The following is a 17,357-nucleotide window of genomic DNA, read 5'->3' as shown; positions in this document are numbered from 1 at the left end:
TCACATCCAGCCATACGAACCCTAACAATTTCGAGAAAATGAGTCTCCTTGGCGTTCCAGCTCTTCAGTGAAAAAGTAATTCATGGGCTTCAGCTGCAAAAAGCCAAGTTAGAGCCTCTGTGCGGCAGCATAACAGCGACAGTGCACTTTTTTGAGTAAGTGTTGCATATCATAGAATGATAACTCCACTACTCCAGGTACAAAGAAAATGCCTTATTTTGTCAACCTAACCTTCAACCACAGCCTAGATCAAACTGGGACTAGCCTGCCTGACAACAAGTCTCACTTAATACAGTGTGCTATAGTGAACTGGTGCACGACCACATGACTAACTGAACGCTTTATTATTTATGTGTCGTAAATAAGTTAAATAGCTAAGTGTGATTGAAATTGAACATTAACATTGCTCTTGCAGGATCATTCATGGTGTTATACAAGTCATGACGTCACGCTTTCCAGCCGAAGCACTGCGTCCCAACTCTGCATCGGCCGACAAGTTGAATTCTTTTCTGTCGTTTCTGTCAGAGTGGGAACGCCACACAAATGGGCAGCGGGGCTTTCTAAGCCAGTCCACAGTAACTGGACTGCGTGTAACTCTATGCAGTACCTTGTCGCTGTTGAAGTACTTGACTCAACACATTGGTTTCAAGTATGTAATGACAAGCAGGGTGAGCCAAGACCCCGTGGAACATCTTTTTGGCATCGTCAGACAGTCATCGGGATGCAATACTCATCCTACACCTCAGCAGTTCATTGCTACAGTGAACTGTCTCAGCTTCAGCAATCTTGCACACTCTGTGTCAAGAGGAAACTGCGAGCCTGCTGTTTTAAGTTCACTCTTGAATGCAGATGCTGGTGAGCAGGACACTTGCACTGGGAGGGAGAAACTCATTGACAGATTTCTCGATGCCGGAAACTTGGATGCAGCCGACGCCCTGCTCACAAAAGCTGTGCCTGACCATTCTTCCATTGTTGTGGCATCAAGCGACTGCAGGCTAACCTTTTACATTGCTGGTTACGTCGTGCGAAAATGCGTTCTAAAAACGGGTTGTGAAAGGTGTCTTAACCTTCTTTTGCTCACCAAGGAGGCAGCGGACAATTTAAACATGGCCGAGCTTGTCCGTTTAAAGGACAATGGTGGGTTACTTTACCCTTCAAGCAAGTTGTTTAAATTTGTGGCTGACCTCGAAGAGTCATTAACAACCTGCTTTAGCCTTTCAGAGCTGCACTCTGAAAGTGTGCTTGATGTTTTGGACCTTGCTAAGCAAAAGCAGCAAACTGAGCTTGGATGCCCTGAGCACGCTCATACCATAGCTGCAGAAATAACTGCATTTTACCTAACTACTCGTCTGCATTTTTTCACGAAGAGCATTAATCGAGCCAGCGACAGCAAGCGGTAGGCGTCAAAGCACCTTAAATTGAGCAGGTGCTGAACAAGGCAATGGCAGGGAAGTTGTGGATTTTTGCAAACAAGATTTTTTTCTGATCATTTCTGCACTGAAGTCAGTTGTAAATAAAAGCTTCATATGGTGTTCATGTGTACATAGCTGTGACATCAATTTTATAATTATTACTACATCAAAAACAACACCAAAACTCGCATCATAGTGGTAAATCGATCATATTTACAAGACCATTGACTTCTCTGAGCCATATATGAGCTCAAAATGCCGCATAAAATTTAGCTTAAACGGTTTACTTCTGAAAGTGTGTGGACAATAAATGGCTGTGAGTACACACACTAAATGGCATTGCTTTCGGGTCTTGATCTTCAAACCACAGCAATGGTCGCGCAAATAATTTGCTCTGTATGTCATGCTGACCGCTTGTCATTCTGCGATGGTGTCTTGCGCCAAAAAATCACTCTGCAAGTCGGAGTTTAGCAGACGACGCGACAGTAGGAATGTTGTATCCTTGCTTAGGTACGTGGTTTTCGGACGCGTTTCAATAATTAACAAGCCTAGTCACTGTAACTGACAGCGGAGAACAGCAAGAAGTAATAAATGAGCGATTCTTATAAGTAAATGAGATGAAAAACGCAAGATGACAGACGACCTTTTCAAAACTACGCGAATTCCTGTGCCTATGAAAAGTTGCGGTGGCGCCATCTCATGGCGTCTGTTAGAAAACGGCTCGCCTGCGCCTCGCCGCTGGCGCCACTAGAGAGTATTCTAGTTCACTATAACGTTATGAAGGATTGTTTACTAAAAGCACAAATGGAGCTAAAACAAATGGGGAATTTGCTCACACACAAAAGGCTCTTCAGGGAGTGCAAATGATCCCTACATAGCCAGGAAAGTCCAGCTCCTGCACGTTTAGATATTTTATGCCTATACTATGCCCACGGGGGTGAAATTTATTGTACCTTTATTTCCATTTAAGGCTGCTTGTGTACAGGAAGGTTTTAGGTGTTCCAAGGCTACTAGAAGATATTTGTATTTATAAAGTGCCTATTCAAAAGCAACAAATATTCACACACCCTTAATCAAAACAGTCGATTCTTGGATTTATTACATTAAACACAGGCCCTGTGTAAAATTTCGTTGCGAGGAAATGTCTTATGAGAGACTGGCACAACTGCAATTCAGAAAGAACCTTTCCTGAATTGGCAGGATTGGCCCACTTTCTTGCCTTGTGCACACAAATGTATTAGACAGTGCAGGTGTATGCTTGGTTCAATATGTAAACTTTATAGAAATATTTCTACGGATATGTCACACTAGTGCTTATAGAAATGCTGATACATTAATTGAAATAAAATGTAGGAATGAATTAGGCATGGATGACTTGACATTCAACTTGAGGCTTCAATTATTCGTTTATATTAGTTATAGCAAGTGCCTTCTGCGCTAATTATGAACTTTCAATTGCCATCACTCAATTTTTGTTGCAGCCCCCCGATACAATAAAATGCTAACAAGACTATACTGTACGCTGCCATTCAAGTACTAAAATACACAAAACAGTCAACAAATACTCATGAAACACAGACATTTATTTGGAGCTCTGATGAAACAAACAGTTGGAAGGTAACTTGTTGAACAATCAATTGCTCCATAAAAATACCAATTCTTAAAAAAAGTACGGACAGAATAAGCTCAAAAGAGTCTTCAGAATGAACAATGTATACCAGAGCATAGAGGCAACAAATACATGAATGCATACAACAGAACAAGTTCATATGTACCAAAAGACCATATTGAAAAAAAAATACAGAACTTCGAAAGCAGATCACATCACTTGTGCTTCCTGATGCAGTACAAAGCTATCAAATATGCTACACATCCATAGATATTCAATTCAGACTAGTTCAACATGGTCAATGATCTATCCTACAATATCATGGTGCTTTGCTCTATGCTTATGTCTGCTCAAGTGATCAGATCGCGTAAAGGACTTGTAGCAGACGGTGCAACGATATGGCCGGTCACCTGTATGAATGCGCTGGTGAACGTTCAGGGCACTTTTCAATGAGAACCTCCGAGAGCATGAAGGGCACTGATAGGGCTTCTCACCAGTATGGGTTTGCAGGTGGCATATCAGGCTGGTCTTTCGTATGAAGCTCTGAAGGCATGAAGGACAATGAAATGGCTTCTCGCCTGTGTGGGTACGCAAGTGGACTTTCAGGTTGCCCTTTTGTGAGAAGCTCTGAGAGCATGAAGGGCATCGATATGGCTTCTCGCCTGTGTGAATGCTCAGGTGGACTTTCAGCTGCATCTTTTGTGAGAACCTCTGAAAGCACGAAGGGCACTGGTATGGCTTCTCGCCTGTGTGGGTGTGCTGGTGGGCTTTCAGGTGGGTCTTTTGTGCAAAGCTTTGAAAGCATAAGGAGCACTGATATGGCTTCTCACCTGTGTGGGTGCACAGGTGTTTTGTAAGGTTGCCCTTTCGTGAGAAGCTCCGAGAGCATGAAGGGCACTGATGTGGCTTCTCGCCTGTATGGGTGCGCAGGTGCTCTTTCAAGTCAGCCTTTCGTGGGAAGCTCCAAGAGCACAAAGAGCACGCGAATGGCTTCTCACCTGTGTGGGTGCTCAGGTGGTTTTTCAGGTGGATTTTTTGCGAGAAGCTCCGCAGGCATGAAGGGCATTGAAATGGCCGCTCACCCGTGTGAATGGACAGGTGAACATTTAGGTTGTATCTTTTTGAGAAGCTCCGAGGGCATGAAGGGCACTGAAATGGCTTCTTGCCTGTATGGACGCTGGCATGTGCTTCCAGACAAAACTGTTGATCAGTCTCACAGTCAGATAGCTGACATCGGTGGAGGCCTCCTTGCTTTGAGTTGTCACATTTGGCAGTTGATGGAGAAATAGCAGGCCTCGATGCTGCACAAATAAAAAAAAGTAAGTAAAAGTTATATGGAAAAGCCAAAAAGAACACAGACGCTATATTTGATGACAAGCTTTCTTGTTTTTCTTTTTAATTCGGAGACCTGAGGGAAATTTCAAGTATGATGAAACAAAATCCTAAGAGTTCTTTTTAATTTACTCAATATTGGCACATGTACTTATCCTTTTTTCAGGGAGTGCATTTTATCCACTAACAACTTAATGTTATCGCTCAGCGCGAGACGTGCTTAAATGATTGGACCTTACAGGAATGTTATCGATGGTTCTATACTTTGTCGTCACCAAAGCTTATGTAATCTGATTGTATGTGGGACGCGAATTGTGTAGTACTTTCTGGAAGACACGCAGGCACCAGCGATTATTCTGGAAACTGATGACTCATGTATAAAGCCATCGTGCTTGACTGGCAGTTCAGATTTTTGACAATCCCTGACTGTGTTCGCCACTATCGTTGTGCTTTGAGTGTAACTCGCTTTTGTGGATACAGGTTCTCCCAATAAAAGGTTAGTCAAGCTATCGAGAGTTTTGCTGCTGTGTTTCTTGACCGTCATTACCATGCGATATCTGGTGGAGGTGCGTTCATGTATCGAACGCCACCGCAACGCCGTGATCCAAGCCCGACACCCGAGGGCAATAGCAACGTCGCGAAGGATCAGCGAGCTAGCTGTAGGCAGCAAGGACTGCTACGGGAGTACAGACTTCTACCTGAAAAGACCAGGAAGTGCACAGTCACTAGAGGAGCTACAACAGCAGCCCCAGTTTCGCCAACACTGATCATGCTACAGCAGCCGAGGGAGCCACCGATGTTCTGCGGATCAACATTTGAGGACCCGGAATGCTGGCTGGAGACGTATAAAATAGTCACTACATTTAACAACTAGAACAGCGACGACAAGCTGTGCCATGTCTTTTTCGCATTGGAAGACGCCACCAGGGTGTGGTTTGAGAATCAAGAAACCACCTTAAGAATGTGGGACGTGTTCCGCAACAGCTTCCTCGAGACGTTTACAAGCGTTGTATGCAAAGACAAGCCCAAGCTCAACTAGAAGCATGAGTGCAGCTGCCCAATGAGACCGAAAATGTCGGAGAAAAAAGACTGCTTTCTGATCAAGCAAGAACTTTTCGCCAAATTGGTCCACAACCTGCCAAGACCATAGCCGAGTTCTTGACAGATTCAGCGACAATTGAGAAAACTTTAGAAATTTGCACTAGGCAATATAACCACCAAGCGCTCAAGCCGCAGTGTGCCATCGAAGCACGAAGCTCTGCCGACCTCCAAGAAGTCATCAGGGCCATTGGGTGCGAACAACTGCGCAAGCCCTTGCCTTCGTCGCAACCTCAGGTGGCCGCAGTCACTGACATACATGCTCAAGGAGGAACTATAGTGATCACAAGGAGTTCCTCAGGTAAAGCCTCAATCACTGCAATCGCAGCCAGAAGTGACCACACGCCGCCGTCGCCTGGCATGATCACCCTCCGCACCTGTGCCAGGACCCCACAGTGCCACAATTCAGTTGTTGACCACCGCCGCTGCTAGCACGCAAAAAACCGTCGCTCAACAGAGCATTCTAAGGAAGACTGATGTTTGGCGTGCCCCCTACCACTGTCCGCTCTGCTATCACTGCAGAGAAACAGGCCACATTTTCTACCAGTGTCCATACTAGTCTATGCTAATTACAAAGGACAACAGACTTTTGAATATAAGGGACTATATTTCAACCTGAGTTTGCTCTACTTATTTTATTATTGCAACAATGTTCACTTTTAACGGACCGCACTACAATGGACTATCGGTCACAGCGGATGAAATTAGCAGCATTTTTTGTCAAAATCAGCCATATAAAACAGACTTTTGCCGTTTCGACACAAGCTGACAACTTACTTGCGAGAGTCAGCCGACGATCGCTGTTCAGTATCGTGCATGCGAGGGAGGTAGGCGGGCAGCGGAAGTGCGCTGTCTTCCTTTGCCGCGAGGCACAGAGCAGTGGGAGGTGAGGGAGAGGGGTTTTTACTGCGGTGGCTGCTGCTTGCGGCACGGCCGTCATATCTTGAAAGCTATCTGCGATGTAGACAAAGTGCGCCCAGTGCCAGTAGCTTTGTATGCGATGTGCTTTCGAAACTTAGTTCGCGTTGAAGCGAGAGACAGCACGAAGGTCAATTCGCACATTGTTGCCACCGCGCTTCCTCACTCCAATATTTTGACAGCAACTTTCCGCGGTTGAGCGAGATGTCTTCATGTTTACCTGTGCGCGCATTATACCGTGCTTATTATTTAGTTAGCAAGCGAATTTTTACAACTTTACACAGCCAATAGAACTACTATCCTTCCTTCGCATAGCTGTCTACTAATTTGCTATAACAATCGATGCTTTGCTTCTCGGGTGAAACTGCCACTTTTTTGTTTGTTTTTTACTTTGGATGTTTGTCCCTTTTCGCAATAACGTTGTTACACATCGTGACCAAAGTTTTGGAAATGAAGCGTTTCGGATATTACGGGCTTTGGATGGACATTTTTTGTCGGATTCTACGAGTCCGTTGTAACGACAGCTGACTGAACGCGGGTTCACCGTCAAAGCTCCGCGCCCGCAGCAAGGCAAACACACTCATGGTATCGCCGGCTACCTTGCCGCCACTCAGCGGAGCTTTTGACGGCCATCCCGTTTGCCGTCACCAGACCGCTACCTGTCACCGCAGCGCCGACCATACACTGGCCTAGCCCTGGGCTGGTTTGTCGGCCCACATCCGATAAATTAAAAGCAGCAATTGATGGAGGTGTGGTTGCTGTTCGTCAAATTGGCAAAGATCCTCCACTGATGATGAAGATGACAAAAAAAGTATCTTGACGACACATACGCCGATAAAAGAAGACCTGACGATGCGACGTTCCAGCCACAGGTTAACACGATGCACCGTGATCAGACGCCAAGATCTAACTGGAACGCAAGACAAAAAACCACCGACCTCGACGCGCTTCTCGACGACCACACAGTCACCGCATTAGTGGACACAAGAGCCGACTACTCCGTGATGATTGGACCCGTCACCACCCAGTTGAAGAGAGTTAGGACTGCATGGGAAGGCTTTAAAATTCGGACTGCTGGGTGACACCTAATAATGTTGAGTGGAATTTGCACAGCAAGAATTACAGTTCATGGTTAGACTTACCCTGCCACTTTCATTGTCCTCCAACAGTGTTCATGAGACGTCATTCTCGGCATGGACTTCCAGAACCAACATAGCGCAATAATCGAGCTGAAGTCAGTCAATAATGCCGTCCGAAAATCAAGCAATACCGCCGGAGAACTTTCGTAGTTACCCAAGCCCTGACTGCGCTCGAAGGTGAAGTGTGCATCCCACATTGCTCCAGCATTGTCATTTCCGTTGGCACCGAAACACTTGCAGACGCAGGGTGGTCAACGTCTCCTGCTCTATCGTGAAATCTTCGTCGCAAGAGGGATCTACCGACTACATAGAGATAAAGTGAAAGCAATGCTTACCAAATTCAGCCAGGAGTTCAAGCATGTCAGCAAAAACACGACGATCGCATACTTCGAGAAAATTGTGGAAACTAGCAACGCAGGCACCAGTGATTACTCTAGAAGCTTCGATGACTTATGTGTAAGAGGCAATGCACTTGACCAGCAGTTCAGATTTTTGATGATCGCTAAGTTTGCCGCTATCATTGTGCTTTGAGTGTAAGTTGCTTTTGTGGGAACAGGTTCGCCCAATAAAAAGTTAGTCAAGCTATTGACAGTCTTGCTGCTGTTTTTCTTGAGCGTCACTACCACGTGACAATATTTTTGCATTTGAATGCTTCATGACCTTGTTTGTGAAGTCCACCTATAAAAAGTATTTTTTCAGAAAGCTACAATATTACAAAGTGAGGAGTGTTGACTTTCACGGATTTCTACACCCTTTAGAGAAAAGTTTAAAAATGCTTTGACCCAGCTCGCTCTCTCATCCTCAATGAGCCCTCGAGGCCCAAAGCCCACATTTTGCATTGCAAGACTTAGCACGATTTGCTGGCACAAAAAATTTGTCTCGCATGAGACTTGGCTTGACTTGTATATGATCAAAGCAGTTGGACAGGAAACAACAGGATGTAGCAGTTATTGTGGAAGTAATGCAGTAGTTCAGAAATTATGACCCACACGAACATCACCTCAATAAAAGAAAAAATTGCTATGCTTAGGGCCACACTCATCATATGCTTACTAGCAAAGCCCCCATCCAATTGCTATCACACTCACCTCTTAATGTTTCCAAGATAGGAATTGAAACACAGTCACAATTTCAGATAGAAGAATCCTGATATAAGATGCTCCACGACATTTGTCGTGTCGCCATTGCAGTGTTTTGACATTACGAGTAGCAAGATTTTCACTGCGAAAAAGAAGATGAGTAGCATAAATATAGGTTGTCAGCCCCTTTAATAAGATGTTTGCTATCACCTTTGGCCGACCCACTCTAGTCATGACAGCAGAATCTTTATGCATTCAATGTTCACAGGTAGGCAATCGTTTCCCTGACGTACCAGAATGCCATACAGCTTACTACAGACACACTTAAAATCCTAGTTGGAGTTCCATTGCCTCCATGAGATATACTGAAATGGCTAGTTTTTGTACTTTCCTGTAATACAGTAGAACCCCACTGTTGCGTTTTGCAAGAGACCACAAAATAAAGTAATGTAACAACTGGGCAAATGTAACAGTCAGGAAGGCCAAAAATTACCACAGCATCATCAAGAACAGCTCAATGGCTGCCAGTACAGTTATAAGACATCTCAGTGCTTGTACCTTGACCGAGGATGGATTGTGCACTGTATAACCAAGGGACACAAATGACGTTTCATGAAAGTGGCCACATTCAATTTTAACATGCTTTGCTGCAATGCTTCATACATGCTTCACTGCGTAACACAGCTTTATTCTGGCAAAGCTGAATAAATAGAAGTTGCAATTCTGCAGAGGAACGTAAGCCTGCTTACATGTCTGAATGCGAAAGCCTTATACTCCCTTTGGCGAAATGTTTCTCCGTGCATTCCTTGCCTAAGCTCTCGCCTGCGTTTTAACTGCACCTTGTGGGAGTATGCTCTATTTGAAGCTAGGGTTCAAGGCTAGCTCTGAATTCAGCCAAGAGCAGTCGTTCCGTGGTACTCCCCAATCTATAGTGCATTTAATCACAGCTACGTTGTGTAATGGAAAATAAGGTAATCAGCAGTGTCAACTTAACGTTTATGGCAACAAGTAACAAGGAACATTTGCAGAGGGAAGTCCACTCTGTGAAAAGTTGACACTAGCTTTAGCATACACCAAAGAGGATGAAGGCGGAAGCCTGCCGGCTCATGAGACATTGCATTACTTGACATTTTTATTCTAATGCATTGTTACTTCCTATTTTCTCCCAGCAAAGATTGCAGGTTCGAATGCCTTATCTCTCTTAATTATCCGTGGATTAATTAACTTCACCTTATTTAAAACCAAAGGTAGTGGGTTTGACTCTCGTCCTTCATGATGTCAACTAGAATCCAACTTGAAATATCACCGGTTCGCCCATATATCCATGTTGGGTCATGGGTTCGAGTGCCTTAATCAACTTCGCCTTAACACCAAAGGTCATGGGTTTGACTCTCGACCTTCACAATGTCAGTTGGAATCCAACTTGCGATATCGCTGGTTCACCCATATCTCCAAATGGGTTCGACTCTCACCAAAGTTCGCAGGTTCAACTTCCACCAAAGGTTGTGGGTTTCAGTGCCTTAACTCTATTTTACTGAACTCTGCTTTAATTCACTTCACCTTAATTGACAACAAAAGTAGTGGGCTCGACTCAACCTTCGCGATGTCAATTGGAATACAACTTGGAGATATCGCCAGTTTGCCAATATCTCCAAGTGGGTTTAACTCTTGCCAAAGGTCGAGGGTTTGACTCTCACCAAATGTTCGGGGTAAGGTGCCTTAATTAACCTCACAGGTCGTGGGTTCAAATCCAACGATAGGTCGGGGGTGCAACTGCTTTGAGTGCCTTACATAACACCAAAGGTCGTTGGTTCTACTCCCACTATAGGTCATGCATTCAACGACCTCTGGTCGAACCCATGAATGGAGGTTGTGGGTTTGACTCTTGACGTTTGCAATGGCAATTGGAATCCAACTTGGAGATATGGCTGGCTCGCCCATATCTCCAAGCGGGTTTAACTCCCATCAAAGGCCGTGGGTCTGAGTGCCTTAACTCCATCTTAATTAACACCGCAGGTCATGCTGACACTTCTTTGCCTCAGCTTTGCCTCAGTCACTATGTGACAGTATATTCGAAAACCCCCGCAGCAGATGCAACCAAAGCGAGCCAACTAAATCCACTGCTTGTCTATTACGTGAGGGTGTATTTCCTATCATCCCACTCGTACAAATTTTTTATGACTAGGCTTCAAAGTTGCCACATGACACTCCCTCCTAGCATTTTCCTTCCTCCATGCTCACTGCTTATCACTGCGCCGTGCTCCCGCATCGCCCTCCACGTCGACTGCTCTGGTGCCCGCCGGGACTCACGCCTGTTTCTCCTGAAAACTTCCCTTGCTTGGTGTGGAGTGTGTTGGATCAATGTTGTCGGCTTTTGGCTGCAAGTCCTGCCAGCACTTTCAGCAGTATCCTCTGTGCTTGCTATGTGCTTGATGCTTTACTCAAGGTGCGCTTTGAGAAAGTGAGAATGGTTAGCTGCCGCCAAAATTACTGCGTTGCACCTGGGTGCAGAACTGGCTACAGTTGCTGGAAGATGCACCAAAGGCATCTTTGTTTAGCGATCCACGTGATGAAGAATGGCAAAAGAAATGGGAGAGGAACCTCCATCATGTAGATAAAACACAGGATGAATCTTGTGCAGTCTGTGAGTTGCATTTTGAACCACGACTCACAATTAGGGACTTCATGCACCTTACAGCCACCATAGAGGTGCGCATTCCTCGTGACAAGCCACTGCTGTCAGAAAACGTCCTTCCCGCGATTCTTCCAAGTTTACCACAGTACCTGATGAAGACGACACCGAAACCCAGGAACAAAAGAAAGATGTGTGCAAGTGATGAAGCCCCCGCGAAGAAAACAAGACAAAGCACACTCGAAAGTAACCATTCATTTCCACTGGCTACTCCCGGTCCTTCCAGGATAGACTGACTCTGCGCAGTCTATCCTGGAAGTGTTGACACTGTTTGTCGTTTCTTTTACGCGCAAGTGTCAATGGCCAGTTCATGAAGTTGGCAGTGTTTGTCTGAAGCCATGAAGCAAGCGAACGAGTAAGGCACCTGGGTCTCCATGCTGGCTCTGGTTTGTCTGCAAATTTCGTTTGCACATTTAATTAACCCTATGGGCAACAATGCAGAAATTTGGGGATAACAATCATTAGGCATCCTTCATACTCTTTAAACTAACACTTTGAACACAAAGTCTGACACGCATATGCCTGCAATTGCGCTGCTGAAATATTCGCTATTAATGGATAATGAAAAAATTCATGAAGAACCAACCCCACTTACTATTCAGGAATACGTTAACCATGCCTTGGGAGGTGGTTATTTGCAGCACTATAGTGCACTGTGTTATCAGGGGTGCTCCACCTTACCACCATGCCTTACCAGTACGTGGAAGCCAACCAGCACTTTGAGCATCACTTCCTCAAGCAACGTGTTTGGAACCCCGTCCAGCCCCTGCCACCACCTATCATCACCGACGCTGCCACCAGAGGCGCAGGGTAACAATGACAGGGCCTCAAAGTACTAGCTGTCACAAGGGAGGAGTGCAAGAACACTTTCCTTACCACCGTAGCACCATGAGGTAGTGAACAGTACTGCCCTGCCAGCGGTGCCACCTTACTGTCCCGTGGCGCAGTTGTGTGCAGGCTTTATCTTGAAAGTGATCTGCTTTCGGGGACACGGTCTAGGTGGGCCGATGGCTCATAGCTTTGCGTGCGCTGTTCTCACCGCTCAGTTTGTGTTGAAGCGATAGACAGCACGAAGGTCACTCGCTTGCTGCTGCTGCTGCGATTCCTCATGTCAGCATTTTGAGAAAGTGTCCGCAGTCATCGAGTGCCAAGTGTTCATGTTTGCCGGTGCGCTGACACCATGCTAGGCAATTTAGATAGTAAGTGAATGTCTCCAATGGGGCCTTCTACTCCAGCAGCTGCTGCGTATGGCGCGGCCACGCAAACCCCGTCTTGAATACGATCTGCAATGTGGAGAGTGTAGGTGTCTAGGCACACAGGGCCAATGGTGTGGTGCGCACCATAGTACCTATATGTTTGCATGTCACCCGAGATCACGAAGTGAAACGTCACTAACTTTTTGGGTTTAAAAACTCCTCCAAAGTACTGGAGTTCACACCAACTCCCCTACCTTGATGAAGTGCTCTATTGCACGTCGACCTACCTAGAAGAAGGCATTGTCACTTCCGATAAAGTAGTCGTGTTCCTGTGTGACAAACGATGCGGTGTTTACTACAAGAAATACATGAGGAGATGACTGATTGAGGAACTCGGCCTGAAATCTCAGGAACAACCAGAGAACGAGCTGAAAAGCGTGGAAGCTACAGAACTATGTGTTGGCGCTCTGAATGCCAAAAGATTATAATGTGTTTTTTGACACAAGGACTTGGAAAGCAGCTGAAAATTAGGCATGAGACGTAGTTCAATGCCAACTGCAGCAGCAAAGTAACAACCAAAGGTGCATAACGTATTGTCACCCAACTTTGCGGCTCTCGCTTGTCTGGAGGTTATATACTTTGTTTACTTTTTGGCGTGTTTAAATAACCATTTTCTACAATTTCTGCACTTTGTTTTTAGGTGGAGAATGCTTGGGCCACAGATACTTCGAGAAGACATTTCTTACAAGGAGGTCCAGGGTCCTACGAGCGTCTGCCAGGCTTTGCAAAACCATTACCCAAAAGTTTAGATCAGTGGCACGTCAGAGCAATGCGGGGATTCAATGCAGAAGTAATATAAGAAGAACTACGTAAACAGATTTCAAAGCTTCCTCAGAAGCAACGGGAATATGTAAAGCAATGCTTTGCAGGAGCAATGCTTTGCAGCAGCAGCAGTGAAAAAAAGGTTTTCACTATAGCAACATGTGGATCCTCGAATGCATTATAATGAAAATGAAGAGTTCTTGTCTCTATGAGCACATAAGGGACAATGAAATACTTGTATTACAAAGTAAGTCCACACTTACACGAGACATGGCCCTGTATCAGTCAGCATTTAGCTTCAGCAAGAAAGTGTTGGAGGAGCTGAAACATAAGACGTGGACCTATTCAAGAAGCACGGTGGGCTTCTTGTAGATGAGTTCAAGCTCTCAGGGCATCTGATAGTGAAAAAAAAATCTGGCCAAATCGAAGGGTTTGTACGTTTTGGGGAGTTCACCACTTCAGCAGCTAAAACCATGCACTCAGATCCCTGGGTGACAATTCTATTTCTGCCATACGGTGGTGGGTGGATGCAAGTGATTGGGACATTTGCAACAAAAGGCAACATGAAAGGAGATTTGCTGGCTGAAGTAATGACAGAAGCCACAATACCCAAAAAAGAAGTAGGTTTTTCGTTGATTTTATTACATGTGACGGTGCTATATGGAATCATCGTACATAGAGTTCTCTGCATCCAGGGAACAGGAGGCGACGTGACGTGCAAGGTGGAGCATCCAGTTGATGACAGGTGTCATACTTCATATCAGATTTTCTGCAACCTTTGAGGGTTAATGACGTAAATATACGGCGCCGCAAACAAGTCCAAAATAGTCGATGCCGTATATTTACGCCACCACCAGTACGTTTAAAATGCGCGCCAATTTCCTAACTTTCTTTTCTGGCATATGCTACCACAATGTGGGAACACAGGGAATCTTTTTCTCGCGCCTCCCTTTCTCGGTTTGTTTTAGAGCTAGTTTGCTCCGGCGCATCTATATAATACTACCACTCGCACATTGGCACGCGCGTGGGTGAGCGGTGGTTTGAGTTTTGTTCTGGGGGTAGTTTCGGCTTCTTGTGCTCGCAAACCTGATGGCTATCTCATTACTAATTGCTTAAAGGGTGACCACCTGTTTCTCGCTCGTTTACTGCTCACAGGGGTGCACATAGGAAGGATGCCGGCGTGCACACATTTACTTTTTTTTTTTTTTTTTTGAGACTCGCGAGAACCAACTGCCTCTGGTTGGCGATAAGATGAAGATTAGCGGAAGTTTGTCACACGTTCTGCTTTTGTGACGGGCACACAACCAGTTTTTTAGTGCGCTCACCTACGCAGTTCGATTACACTATGGACATAAATATTAGTGTAAGAGCAGAAACATTTGCCTTACGTGTATAACAATGCATGAAATTTTTAATTCTTACATAGGTTTATTTCCTTTTTTATTGTTGTTATTTACGAATAAACAGTACATACAGGGTTCATGCTGGTGTATCTGACAAAAATTCAAGGGTTTTCAAGGACTTTCAAGGGTTTTCAAGGATATTCAAGGACCACATTCCCTGTTAGAAATCTAAACAAGACAGATATTCAGGCGTAGACAGGCTTGAAATGATGAGAGTTCACTGAAAAAGGGGATTCTTGCTGGAGCCAACGTTTTAACAAGGAAACTTGTCTTCAGACAAAACAATGGCTTCAGTGATATTTCCTTTTTCGACCACTTCTCATCATTGTTTGTTAGAGTTACATAGATGACCACTTTCAGTGTTTTAGAAGATGCAAACATTTACTCGCTAAAGAAGATCAACCAAGCAAACACTAACTCAGGCCTCGTTTTGCTTCTCCTGAATATTGCCACCTGGTGTTTTGAGCCAGCGAACAGTCAGCATTGCGTGCCCAGCAAAACGGCGAAGAAGACGACGAAGCAAAAGATCCCGCGCCAGCTGGAGAACCGTCGCTTAGTGCCTGGCATTTTTCGACTCTGGCTGCTCGTACTGTTGCTTACTCTTGCGTTAGCGCGTAACAAACTGGTGGAGGTGCTGGGTAATCTAATCTATTCACCACACCCCTCCGAGCAGCAGGAGCTCCAGCCCCGTACCAGTAGTTACGCCTGTACGCCGCGCCAGCAGAAGGATCCGTGGACAAGCCCCTGAGTTTGGACTCCTCCCAGAGAAAATGGCAGCTCCGACCACGCCAACAGGTATGGAAGGCCCAACGCCGATTCATTGTACGCTACTGAATCCGCGAACGCCAAATCCCTTCCATGGCGCCATACATGAGGATGTTGAAGATTGGCTGGTGCACTATGAACGTGTTGCTGCGTTCAACAAGTGGGATGACGTAGAGAAACTGAAAAACGTATATTTCAGCCTTAACGATGGTGCATGTGTTTGGTACGAGAACCGTGCAGATGCCCTAAATTCATGGGCAGAATTCAAACGCCGGATTCTTGAGACGTATGCGAGCCCTGATCGCTGGGAGCGAGCTGAGCGTGATCTCCAGTCCCGTATACAAATGCCGAACGAAGGTGTCGCAATGTATGTCGAGAACATGACGCGCCTCTTTCGACGAGCCGACCCCAGCATGTCGGAAGAAAAGAAGGTGCGGTACCTGATGCGCAGAGTGAAAGAGCAGCTGTTCGGCGGTCTCGTGCGCAGTCCTCCCAAGACTTAGTCAGAATTTCTTTCCGAGGCCGTCACCATGGAACAGACGCTTCGGCAGCGGGCACCATCATATGAACACCAAGTGAACGCTGCCTCACCTACAGACTTCTTTGCAGCTCTCGGGGGCCACGTCGATTTCTTTCGAGAGCTCATTCATTCTGTAATCCGCGAAGAACTCCAGAAGCTGTCGGTACCCTCACTGCCGACGCTCAACTCCTTGTTCAGCGTTCTCCGTGACGAAGTCCAGCAAGCGCTAAGAGAACCACCTTTTAACACAGAAGCTCGACTGCTAAGAACTGGCAGCTCCCGTATGTCGTATGGGCAAGCTTTGAGGCAACCTGCCCCACCTCCCTCCCCGCTTCGCACCGCATGCCCGGCCATGCTACAGCCCGTCCAAGCGGCCTCGTATTACCAGGACCACCGACAGGCCCCAAGAAAATCAGACGCGAGGCGAGCACCTGATCGCCGTCCCCTTTGCTTTCACTGTGGCAGAGCTGGGCACGTCTACCGACAGTGCTCCTATCGAGAGCTCGGACTACGCGGATTTTCAGCAAACTCGCCGCGACCTAGGTTCGGCCAGCGTCCTCCTGAAATTGAAGAATACGTTGCCCAGCAGTGCGGATCCCTATCAACTCGACACCAGTCACGCTCCCCTTTGCCGCGGCAGTTTTCTCCGACTCGCCATATGTATTTGAGCGTGGTGCAGGGTCCATCACCCAGCCCACGCCGGGAAAACTAACCACAGGCCGCTCATTCTGGACATGCTCAAGGACCCCTACTGACGATACATCGACGACGACAGTACCTGATGATTACAGAAAAAGAATTTCCTTGGACATTCCTGTACTGCTCGATGGTCGTGAATTGACTGCTTTAGTGGACACTGGAGTAGATTATTCTATAATCAGCGAATAACTGGCCACCCTTCTGAAGAAAGTGACGCCTTGGAATCAAACGCCAGTTTGTCATCGTACATCATCACCCCACTCGGCATGTGCACGGCAAGAATACAGATTCGCGGCTCTACGTTTGTTGCCAGCTTGAGCATTCTCCCTCAGTGTTCTCAAGACCTAATCATCGGCATGGACTTTCTCAGGGAGCATGGAGCTATCATCGACATTCGACAATGCCTCGTCACTTTCTCGACAAAGAGCGCCGCAGCGACGACCAACACCATCCACCCTCGAGCATCTCTTCGCGTCATCGACGACGCTGTCACGTTACCACCATGTGCAAGTGTCGTGGTTCAAGTGGCATGTGACAGACTCTTACACGGCGCAGCGGTCGCAGAAAGCAATCACACTCTCCCGCTTTCTCAAGGTGTTTGCGTAGCGAGAAGCCTTATTGATCTCCATGATGGCCACTGTGAGGTTCTTGTCACGAACTTCAGCTACGAACA

The 17,357-nt window shown here is 46.1% G+C and overlaps 1 protein-coding gene across 3 annotated transcripts in view; it reads right to left on the bottom strand.

The window, feature by feature from the left end:
• The window catches only part of LOC129386807 (uncharacterized), a 157,164-nt gene that overhangs the window by 119,941 nt on the left and 19,866 nt on the right, over window positions 1-17,357 (bottom strand). Inside the window, exon 3 of one of the 3 annotated variants that reach the window (XM_055075045.2) lies at window positions 2,975-4,322. The exons of the other annotated variants lie outside the window; for them this stretch is intronic. Coding sequence (XP_054931020.2) covers window positions 3,328-4,322 — 995 coding nt within the window. The 3' untranslated portion in view covers window positions 2,975-3,327. Of the gene's footprint in view, window positions 1-2,974; window positions 4,323-17,357 lie in introns of those variants that run through there. 3 annotated transcript variants of the gene reach the window in all.

This window comes from Dermacentor andersoni, chromosome 8 (genome assembly GCF_023375885.2).
Source record: "Dermacentor andersoni chromosome 8, qqDerAnde1_hic_scaffold, whole genome shotgun sequence".
In the NCBI taxonomy this organism is placed as follows: domain Eukaryota; kingdom Metazoa; phylum Arthropoda; class Arachnida; order Ixodida; family Ixodidae; genus Dermacentor; species Dermacentor andersoni.
Note: the sequence above shows the minus strand (reverse complement) of the source record. Positions and strands in the feature narration are given on the sequence as shown.